The 12,054-nt window shown below is 39.5% G+C and overlaps 1 protein-coding gene across 1 annotated transcript in view; it reads right to left on the reverse strand.

Annotated features, from left to right (window-relative positions):
• Nucleotides 1-1,242: 1,242 nt before the first annotated feature.
• The window catches only part of LOC126403067 (solute carrier family 12 member 5-like), a 63,733-nt gene continuing 52,921 nt past the window's right edge, over nucleotides 1,243-12,054 (reverse strand). The window contains exons 24-26 of the mRNA XM_050065485.1: nucleotides 10,879-10,893; nucleotides 10,673-10,790; nucleotides 1,243-2,838 (exon numbers count right to left, since the gene is read on the reverse strand). Of these exons, the coding sequence (XP_049921442.1) occupies nucleotides 1,540-2,838; nucleotides 10,673-10,790; nucleotides 10,879-10,893 (1,432 nt within the window). The 3' untranslated portion in view covers nucleotides 1,243-1,539. The remainder of the gene's footprint in view (nucleotides 2,839-10,672; nucleotides 10,791-10,878; nucleotides 10,894-12,054) is intronic.

The raw sequence follows: 12,054 nt of genomic DNA on the forward strand, positions 1-12,054 counted from the left end.
TGTTTTTCCTGTAAAACAGAACTGAGGGCACAAACACGGGACTTTGCAATCGCGCATTTTCTCGCGGGAACACAGTAACGTTTGCTTCACGGCTCTCTGCCGCCATCTAGTGATTATAAAAATACATGTCAACCAAAGAAAGATCAAGGAAACTATTCACTTTTATAGTTTCCTTGTTATAGATTAAGATAACATCATACACCAGAACATCTCTGCTGCCCAAATTAACCATTTGAATTTAGTTTTAAATAATATTTGACGATTAGTTTGTGTCATTTTCCTACACGTCATTGTTGCATGCAGGCCTATAACACGTCTCTTAACTCTGATGCATTTACTTCGTATTTCAAACACTTTTTAGATCCATTTAGATCATACATATGTCACACACTTTATTTTCTGTGCCTTAAATTTCTGATGAATTTGCTTTTAACTTCAAAGCCCCATCAGACTGGAATTTACCCCTCTCATGAAGACCAAGCACTTCTTCTCATGACTGCAACACTTCTTGGCCTGTTCACCTTTGTTTTTGAAGCTATTTACCTCCATCTTTCATAACTTCTTTTGTTTTTAACTTAACTTTACATTTTGTAGTATGTAGGTTTCAGTGGGGTAAGGTAGTTACAATGGGTCCCTGTGCACGCTATCATTGAATATCTGTGTATAACAAAAAACACTAAAGAAAATAAGAAATTATTTAATTTGACAATTTTAATAATTGAGTTATAGTTATAGAATAAGCATATAATTTTGTTAAAGATGCTGTTATACAAAAAAAGAAAAATTAACGTGACAGAGATGAGTTTGCAAATGGTACTGCTTTTAATTTGATGAGAGTTCTTCTTTGAACACAGGCATACTTCCAAGGTGGCCCATTCTCCACCCAACACATTTTTGGAGGCCCCACTCTCTCTATGGGCCTCCTCAACTTTCGGGCCCCAGTGCAACCACACCGCCTGCACTGTCTATATTTACACCCCTGGTAGGTTTCATTTCCCGGTACTATTCACATAACTTTGTTTGGTCTGACAGTTGACAATTAGTTTCATATAGATGTTGCTTGTAATGGAGGGTTAGGGTTCCATTTTATTGTTTTTAGTTCTTTTAAAATTGTTTGTTAATGTCCCTTGAAACAAGATGCTGCATGTTGAGGATGATGGAATTATCTGAGCTTTAGTTGACTGTTCTTGCTCTTCACAGCTTGAATTACTGACACCATTACTAGTAAAAGAAAGAAAGCACACAGGTTAAAAAAGTGTTTATTTCACTTCAAAAACTTATGATAAATTGGCACTCAATCTCCTTTAATGTTTGCAGGTGGGATTATAAAAACCATCATTTCTAGTTCTACTAGACAGTGTTGAATAGTGTTACTGCAGTGGCATGATTATTTATGATGTAATGGATATGAACATTTAATTAAAAGTTACTGTAACACACATGTGAGTGATGGTTTCCCATTACATATAAAGACACAAAAAGGCTTATTTACATTTTGTTCCTCGGTCAAATGCATTGATCTCACATGGCGGCTGCACATCAGGCAGTAGAATCCTCTGTAGTGACTGTGGTGCTGAATTTAAGTGGTGAATCATAGTCCGGAGGAACATCAAAAAACAGCTCATCATCAAAGCAGAAGTCATCGGATGGTGCTGCGAGGAACGGCAGCTTCAACACGAGGCCTGTGAGGACGCCTCCCAGTGCTGACACTCCTATAGTGGAGAACAGAGCTGCGACCTGGAAGAGAGCCTGTTCCCGAGCAGTCCTCCCCAACCCTGGCTGCAAACCGGGGATCAACAACTGGAGCTCTTGCAGCTTAGGGTCACCCTCCACTGGTGCTCTGTGGGTAAAGATCTCGTACAAACTGGGGCCGTACGTCTCCTCATTAGCCATCAGTATAGCACATATCCCTGCAGCACAGGATATCAGTCCTGTTAGACCGTGCAAATTATGTATTCCACACTGATCCTGGATCCTGAGACGCCGTGCCAGGAAGGGGCTCAAGTACTTGTAGCCCAGCATGCATGCAGTGCAGCCCATCATACCCAGAGCATACGCAGCTGCAGGCGTTATCATCATATCCACAGATGCTCCCACTGTCACTCCTCCAGCCAGCGTCACGTTCTGAATATCAGCCATGGTAATCTTACCGTTCTTGTTCAGCATGGCGGAGAGAGCGACGGCTGTGAGCGTGGAGGCGCTGAGGCCGATGAAGGTGTGGAGGATGGCTCTGTGCTGGTCGTCTCCTTTCAGCGTTAACGCTGAGTTGAATGAGGGCCAAAACACCCAGAGGAACAAGGTCCCCATCAGAGCCAAGATGTCAGACTGGTAGCTGGTGTTCTCCTTTGCATGGCCTTCATTTAGTCGAGGCCTGTACAGTACAAAAGTGACGCCCAAGCCGAAATAACTAGCAAAGATGTGAATGAGGATGGAGCCCCCTGCGTCGTTGATCCTCAGATACTTGAGCACGGCCCATTCTGTGACTGCAAACACTGGCACCTCCAGCAGAGCCATGACCAGCAGCTGCAGCGGACTCGTCTTCCCCAGCACTGCCCCAAAAGATATGAGCACCACAGCACAGGCAAACTCTGCATTGATGATGTTGATCACCCCGAGATGGATCTTACCATCATGGCTGAACTGGAAGTACCCCTGCACCAGAATGGCCCACTGGGTGGCAAAAGTAGCCGTGAGGAAGTTAAAAACCATCCCGCTAAAGCCATAGAGCCGGAAAAATGCCAACAGGCACCCAAAGCCGAGAAATATCATGACCTGTACGTCTGTAAAAATAGGGTAGTCCCTGTACAAGGCATTGTCCATGGGGTTAGTCCTGTTGGTCTGAAATCTGGCGTCCGCATGCTCATCGTATGTGACAAAGGCAGCATACAAGCCAACTATAACCACCTGTGTGACAAACACAAACACAGGTAACTTCACTCGAAGGCTGGTCGACTGCGTCTTCATCCTAACACCTCCTTGGGACAAATGACAGTCATTTCTTTTGCGGCCTGCATTATCTCTGTTTAGATAAGACAGCTCAAAGGCATTCGTCATTCCTGCTCTCTCTCAGACAAACACATGCATTCCCTCACAGAGAGACACTGCTGCGTGGACTTTGACCGTTGTAATAAGACATGTATTGGTTTTAATACACAAGCCTTTTTTGTGGTTACTTTATAGCCTTATAGCACAACACTGCAGGACTTTGCATCTATACATCCACAGTAGTTTGCCTAATGAAGCGTACATGCACCTGACATCAAAATAAATTTTTATCAGATGGATTAAAACCATTAACAATGCATTTAACGCAATCATGCATCCTCTGACAAAATTCTGACACTAAAAATATGCTTTATAAGAATTTAAACATAAAGTATCATCGTTTATGTTGCCATGTGAGTTTCTGATTTACACTATAATTTTCTCTGCCTGCTGTGACTGCAACTGGCCGATTTCCATTCGGAAACATTGTGAAACAGAGTTTGCTGACCTGTGAACCTCCGAGTCGAACAGTTAGGGCATAGTGTCTGTTATAAAGTTAGTGGTATTTGCTTCAGCTTGCACATCATAATCAGTGCAGTTCAGCATGTTTCTAGATCAAACACTTTGTCTGCAACATTTCCCCCTGAAGTAGGTCAAAGTGAGAGCAGAGGGCTGACGTAACAGTAGGTGTCCTACAAAAAAACTATACAACTTTTCTGTTAATGCTTCCTGCACACTGACAGTCCTCTTACTATACCATGTAGTATAAATTGAAATGATTTCCCCAAAATTTTTCTTATTCTTATTTTTTCTTATTTTGTCTTTAGTGGTGCAGGTCACGATAAATCAGAGTACAGAGACAAGTAACGACAGAAAAGAGACGAAATACAGAGAAGCTAATCTCATGACTGTGAATATTTTTATTTGTGCCTTCTAATAGTGGCAGAATTAACAAGTATCTGTTGTCAGCTCTGCCCCTGATTTCATCTGGCCATAAAGGTTAGCTCCTGTCTAAAGTGCAGTGGAAAAATCACCAGTCTCAGCCTGAACTGTGCCGACATTCATGGCTCCCAGAGGATGAATCCTAATGACTTTGGTGAATCCTTGACATTTCCTGTGGCAACATCACCAGATCAGAATTTTGATTCGTTCAATACTTTATGACGTTACATCTGCAAAACAATAACACTTCTATCAGCCTCTGCTGTTTCTTGTGTTTCGTGCGAGCAACAACCTCTGGGGCTGAAACATGAGGCCAATGCTTTAGTGCCAAACCTGCAGTTCCTTAAACGGCCACTTGAGGCTGGCTTCAAAAGTCAATCACTCCCCATACACCCCCATGTTACAATGCCTGACTTTACACTTTACAGTACAAATGAACATGTTTACAGCCCGGTACAAAGACGGTTTTCATGTCTAAAGGTAACTCACCAGAGAGAGCGCTCTGCCACTGTACTGAATTGTGCATTCAGATAGTGCTCCGAATTTATAAATGGTCCAGGTTGTGTCAGAGTGTGCTCCGGCACTCAGAATGAGTATTTCTCACGCCTCGTTTCCACTTACGTATGTGACTGGTATCCGTAGATCTATAAATTTACACAGATGATGCCTCTAGTGTCCAACACCAGGAAGTGCATTTCTTTACGGATGGATAGAAACTTGATACAAACTACCTGTAGCCATGGGGGAGAGGCTAATTTTGTACGTTTTCGCCATCCAGTAGTTTGGAATATGCACTTGGAACATTACCGGGACAAAACAGGACCAACGTTGCATGGCAACAAATAAATGAATATGTTGGCCTGCCAGGTACGTGGCATGTTTTGTGAAATATTTAATCAAAAAGACGTATGAATGACTGAACAAGTCATAATGACAATCTGACTGTATATGATGTAAAACCATATTTTAGCAGAGTAACATTACTCAGATTCACAATGTGTTAAAACTAGATAAACAAGTTCTTTAATCACACAAACTCACTTGACAATTAACAGGCAACTGAATTGAAGAAAACAGTCTTACAGCTTAGCTAGCATACTGGAGCTGGTTTCGCAGGCACATCTGATATCATGGAGATTCCCATAGGAATGAATGGACCTCCAGTTGACTCGTCTCTGTACACATATGTAGGTAGAAATGAGGCCTTAATGCACCACTCACATCGTCTTCCTCCTTTGTCAAAAACAAGCCACAGAACTTGCTAGCAAGCACTAGCTAATGTCTGTGGAGAATTGTTTTGCCCTGCCCACCAAAAATGTGGTACTGTTTACTAATGGTGAAAGAGTCTATAAGCAGACACTGTAAGAATAAAATCACAGACACACGAACTGTCTCTGTTGTATTAAAATGATTTTAATTTATTGCATTTTGTGCCGACATATAAAATGGTTCCATTAAACCATTACTGGTACATAATTGCATTAGACATGGTAGAACATTAAACAAAGTTTATCATTTTAAAAGACAATACAAACTGCCTATTTTACATCTACAAAACTTGTATTAACACACATTACACGTGTTATCTCTACGTCTAAAATCACACATTTATTTACAAACTTCCCATCTTCACTCTATCTTGCTGTTACATACACTATCCTCCACACATAAACACACAGCATACAGGCATGTAGTCACAGCACACACACACTCTCTCTGTTTCTGGGTGAGGGAGTTTAAAAATATTGACTCTAAACATGCGCAGACAAGCGTCCAATATATCAACCTGTAGAGCTACACCATCTTCTCATAAATCAGTAATAGAGTTGTTGTTGTTGCTATTGTTACGCACCCACACTTTGCAGAGTTGTTAGGGAAACACTGAGGGCTGCACAGACATTCACCAAAAAGAGGACGTATCAATATGTGTATGATGAGGTGAGGTTCTGTAAATGCTACAGCAGTAAAAACAGTACATGTAGACAGTAAGGGGAATAAACTCAAAACTACTGCATGCATACATGTCGGACAAAAACCTTCCATATGAACTATAGCCTAATTCTAAGTGTTTTGATTTCATACTGATATCATAAACTGTGCACATTCTGAGGCAAGATAATGTACACTGGCCCGACTCTTACTGATCATATCCATATACTGTATAAAATGGTGATATCCAATGAAATGTTTGCAGAATCAGTAGATTTTGTGAATAATACCTATGACAAAACAGCAAGTGCATAAATTAATGTATGTCCAAAAATAACTACACCATACACAAACAGAAACTAGACATCCATTGTGTACACACTCTCGCACACACACACAAAAAAACAACCAAAAAAAAACCCAAAACAGCATTGAAATGCCCAAGAGGTACTCTGCAGGATCAGTCATCCTAAAACAGTTTAATATTAACCGTCTGAGATTAATCTAAAATTCTCTCATTATTTCTTCACATTTTAAAATGGTGTGCATTAGTTTAGCAGCAAAAAAAACATTTTAAGTAGTTCAATATTTTGGGAAATACACTTATTTGCTTTCTTGTCAAGAGTTGTATGAGAAGTCTAAGGTGGAATTTATACATCTGCGCTGAATCAACGCTGTAGCTCTACAGACCTGTCTACTTTTGTGAGCTGAAATTTACACAATGTAAAATGCCATAGGTGTGTGCTAATAACGTTAGCATGTTATATTTGTTTGGAAAACGTCTTCAGTATAAGACAGTTGTTTTGTCGGTGAACTTTGTGAGGTGTAAAGGAGTCGAATTTCGTAACGTTACCTTTGTTAAATGTTGCTGCTGTCCCTGGTTTCATATGAGAAGAGGGAAAGTCCGCTGGTTGCTAGGCTAATTTATGCAATGTAAAATGCCATAGGCCTGTGCTAATAACATTAGCATGTTGTATTTGTGGGGAAAATGTGTCCAGATAAAGACAAGTGTTTGTCTGTGAATGCTGCAAGTTATAGTGAAGCTGATTTGTCTGTTTGTGTTTGATATTGTCTCTATTAAGCCATGTTTAATGTGTGTTTAAGGTGTGTTTTGAGTCAACTAAACAGAAACTGCAGAGTGACACACCACCACACATGATAAATATATAAGTACAAATGCTCACAACGGCATAAGAGACGTGTGTAGGCTACAGCGTAGGGTCTGCCACACAAGTATAAATCCCGCTTAAGACTCACATCTGTAGCCTACAGTAAATATGAAGTTACAGCTAGTAGCCTTTTAGCTTAGCTTAGCTTAGCTTAGCATAAAGACTTGAAACAGGAGGAGACAGCTGGCCTAGCTCTGATCAAAGATAAAACAAATTGCCTACCAACACCTTTAAAGCTCCCAAATTAGCAAGTTTTATGTTGTAAATTAAACTGAACAAAACATTTAGAAGTTAAAGCGACATTTTGTCATTTTACGGAGGTGAGTGTGTGCTGTTGCTGGGCAACAGGCTGAGACTCCAGGAAGTTACTGCTCTCACTCATGAAATACTTTGGCTCACAAACTCCACGTAAAGGGCTAACTGTCACTTTTACACCTTGTTTTTTTATGGATTGAACAAATGAGATATAACATTAATTACTGAGCTTCAGAGGTGCTGGTAGGCAGATTTTGTTGCCTGTGGACAGAGGTATTATGCTAAGCTAAGCTAAACATCTCCTGGCTGCTGCTGAGAGTGGTATCTCTCTTCTATCAGCAAGAAATCAAGTGAGCAAACTACTCCTTAAATACTGTGCTCTTACATACATAAAATACAGAATATATAATTTGTTCTTAATAAATTGTATTTCTAAACCTTTTTCTGAACCACACCATTAAAAAATAAATTCTCTGAGATAAAATTTATTATATAATGTTGACGTGTATCTATGAACATTTTACACTGACTTAATGTTGTAAAATTTCTTTTTAAAAACATATAATAACTACATACGTTCACTTTCACCTTGAAGCTTTACACGATATTTAATAAACGTTTGTAGAGATGCCTGGTCTTAAATCTGTTGATTTTTTTTACATTTAAATTCCACCTAAAATATTACATTTAAATTATATATTGGCACATTTTGTTGATAAGTTATCAGGAAGGACCGTTTATTTATTAAAGAGTTGTGAGGAGGATTCCTATGAACCTAATTTTTTGGATAAAGATAAAATGAAGGTTTCATATGCCCATTGAATCATGTACCAAAATCTACTTGATCGTTTATATGTTAGTATCTTAAAATGAAAACAACAGAGGGATAAAAACTCAGTGCGCCCTGATCAACCAGCACGACATCTATCACAGGAGACACCAGAGATAATACGTATCAGACAATTAGTGAATGTGCAGTATTTAAAGCGGCTGTCACTGAACTCAGAGGCTTTGTATTACTGCATGTCACTGAGTCAACTCAATGTATATGATCCCTTTCCAACGGTGAGGGTAATGATGTCAAACAATCAGGTTTGGGATCACAATAATCTGCATCAAATCATTTTCTTTTCATTTTAATTTCTGCTGTAAGCAATGAGACAACATGGACAATCAAGTGTTTAACAGCATTTTCACAACTGACTAAAGTAAGTGCAAACTAGAGGTCAGTATATTTCATCCAGCTGGTCTGTTTTGAGAATTAATTAATATAAATGTATTGCATGAACATAGAAAGGTCCTCAACCAACGTTCTTTCCTCTATCAATAAATACCATTACCACTTTTATAAATACTTGTGTGCTTCCAACCATACAATGAAAGACAAAAACAGACCAGGACAAAGACAGACATGATTAGATGAATAAATAAATTAATAATATTAATAAATAAATAAATAACAGAAAGTAAGAAAAAACGATAAAGAAAAACATTCCTCTTTTACAAACAACCAGGAACAAATGCAAAGGGAAATAAAGTTGACTTAACATATCAGAAAAGGGAAATAAAACCTTCCATTTTCTGAGATCAAGTGAAGCTTTCACAGTCGTTTGTTTTGCAATAAACTGTCGGAAGTAACCATAAAAGGGATCTGCTGATATCAGCAGACGAGTCGAGAACAGAGACGTGACTGTTGCATAACTCTGCAGGTGGACTAACGGTCAAAAGGTTAAATGAGTTAATGGCATGTGAGGATTTTCCTGGAACAATACAGAAGGGGGAAAGAGGGCAGAGTCTGTGTAGGTGCCGTTAAAAGACCTTAAAGCCCTTCAAGAGTAGATGGTGATGACCTCACGTCCACCGCCACGCACCAGCAGGACCCGATTGAGACCTTCGGTGAGCACCTCCAGGAACTCCATGTCTGAGAGACAATAACAGTGAAGGAATGTCGTTTTCTTAAATCACATAACGGTGTTAGCCAATGATTTCAATCATTTATTCATCACTTTATTTATTTTAAAGGTATACTTTGGAGATTAAGATTTTATATTCAAAATCTTAAACCATTAGGTCCAAGCCTGTTTGGCTTGTGGAGCGCCTACAAAAAGGTGTGTCTATTTCTGGTCCCTTGTCACATGTTTTAGTCGTCTATGAGAGAGTGATTTCCCCTCTGAACTCAGTGTTTCGTATAAATAACTGCTCGAGGCCCAAAGACTTAAGTCCAAAAACCTAAAACAAATGTCTGCAACAGAACTGTTATCTTTTTTCCTGTCCCATTAATCATCTTGTGATCCCTCAGGTTTATTTTGTGACCTTTAGAAGGGCGGCCCAAAAATATTAGACTGAAATATCTGTACATAAAGTATTTAAAGGTCTAGTGTGGAGGATTTAGTGACATCTAGTAGTGAAGTTGTCCCATGTGACAAGGGTGCACGAGAACTACAGTAACTGATGCAAAAAAGGGCCTATCTAAAGCCAGTGTTTTATTTATTCATTCTGAGTTATAGTAGAAACAACATGGTGAACTCTATGGGAGAGGACCCGCTCTCGGACATATGATGATATATGTGGCTCATTCAAAGATGGCAAAAACATAATACTTATTTTCAGGTGATTATAAACGAATAAAATCCTAATAATGAATATTATATGACACTATATCCAAAAGATTTCACTAAGTCCTACACACTGGACCTTTAAAACTAGCCCCACTAGACTAGCTACAAAAGGAACCATCTTCTTGTGCATTATTATATAATATACAGTATTTATATATATAATAATATAGCATATATCAGTTACAGGGGCCATTTGTCTTTGAAAGTTTTAGCTGGCAAATCACACAAAAAGAGTTGCACCTAGCGCCTGACCTCGTTTTTTTCCAGGCAGTTAAAGACACGGCATGTTTACGGCCCATAATTTCCAGGGCTGGTACCTGCAATTATTCCACAGGCTAGTTAATAACATGTCAGACAGGAAATCCAAAGTGTGGGATCATTTTGAGAAGGTGAAGGACGAACCCAAGGTGATATGTAAACTCATCTTCATTGGTCGACTACAAATTCTTAGTCGGAGGCAGCCCTAATACTGTTGTTAAAATAGCATTACATTTGGCGAACTTGTTTAGGACTTGGGACTTGTCTGTTGTGACTTTGGACTTGACTCCTGTTTGTAATATATGATGAACTGCAGAATTTCTGTTCTTATCGTTGCAGTTTTTCTTTGCTTTTATCACCTGAACCTGTCTTGCACATGTAGTATCAACACTTTCTGCACAATCACTTTCCCCTTGTGGGACAGTCAGGATCCGAACTGAACTGAGCAAAGTACACAAAGATAGTAGAATACAGTATGTCATGTATATGATGTAGGATACAGTTCTCATTGCCCACGCGGTTCTTGGGCGGTCCAGGCATGTTGAGCAGGACGAGTTTTGCCTCCTTGGACTTCTTTGTGATGACCTCATTGAGCCGCATGGCTGTGTGCATGCGCCTGACGTCGACCTGGCTCCTGATGCAGGAAACAAAAAGGCCACATTAGGTTTACAAATCACTCTATCAGCTGACAGTGTGCCTCCCTACAAAGTGAAAATACTTACAAGTTCTCCCATTCCCTACAGCAGCATGTTAGGAAGGAAATAATTACGGAGAATTACAACAGGACATATATGTGTGTTTGTGTGTGTGTGTGTGTGTGTGGAGTTGTGTAAGTTCAAAGTTTTATTTGTCACATGTGCAGGAAAAAAACTGATCTCTTTAAACCCCAGAACATGGATCAATATACTCAAATATTTACCACTGACCAATGTGTATAGAGCCATTTTTTTTTTTTGTAGGATGGTGAAGGCATGACCCACCATACCCTCCCTCTGACTGGCTAGGACTGGTTACCTTTGTTGGTTGGATTGGTTAGGTTTAGGCACGAGGAGCGAGATTGGTTAGGTTTAGGGTAAGAATGTCGGGGTAAACCAGTCAGAGTAATGCAGAATTTATACTTTTGCGTTGAATCGACACTGTTGCTATAGCGTAGGCTCCGTGCACCTCCCCAGAAATGTAACAACATGTCGCGGCAACACAGACCTCCTGTCTATTTTTGTAAGCTGAAAACATTTCTCTCAGTGGAAACAAAGCTTTTATTTACTTTTATTTCACAGATAAGAAACAATAAATTGTGAAGACAATAAAGCCTCCACAAAAATTACATTTTAAGTCGTGTGTGTGATTTATCCTGCCTTCATATGAGCAGAGGAAATCTTTGCTCGTCGCTAGGCTAATTTATATAATGTAAAATGCCATAGGCTTGTGCTAATAACGTTAGCATGTTGTATTTGTTTGGAAAACGTGTTTAGTAGAAGACAGTTGTTTTGTCGGTGAACCTTGTGAGCTGTAATGGAGCCAAATTGTGTGCTGTTACCTTTGTTAAATGTTACTGTTGTCCCTGGTTTTATATGAGAAGAGGAAAACATTGCTAGCTGCTAGGCTAATTTATACAATGTAAAATACCATAGGCTTGAGCTAAAAACATTAGATAAAGACAAGTGTTTGTTATAGTGAAGCTGATTTGTGTACTTGTGTTTGAAAATGTCTCTATTAAGCCATGTTTAATGTGTGTTTTGAATCAACGAAACTTTACACAGACACTTCACTGCACAAGTATAAATGCTCACAACGGCGTAGGCAACGTGCGTAGGCTGTGGGTCTGCCGCACGAGTATATCCCGCTTAATGCAGACTAGGGTGGGTCATTCCCCTCATCATCCTAAAAAAAATAAACTG

Source organism: Epinephelus moara, chromosome 16, assembly GCF_006386435.1.
Source record: "Epinephelus moara isolate mb chromosome 16, YSFRI_EMoa_1.0, whole genome shotgun sequence".
In the NCBI taxonomy this organism is placed as follows: Eukaryota; Metazoa; Chordata; class Actinopteri; order Perciformes; family Serranidae; genus Epinephelus; species Epinephelus moara.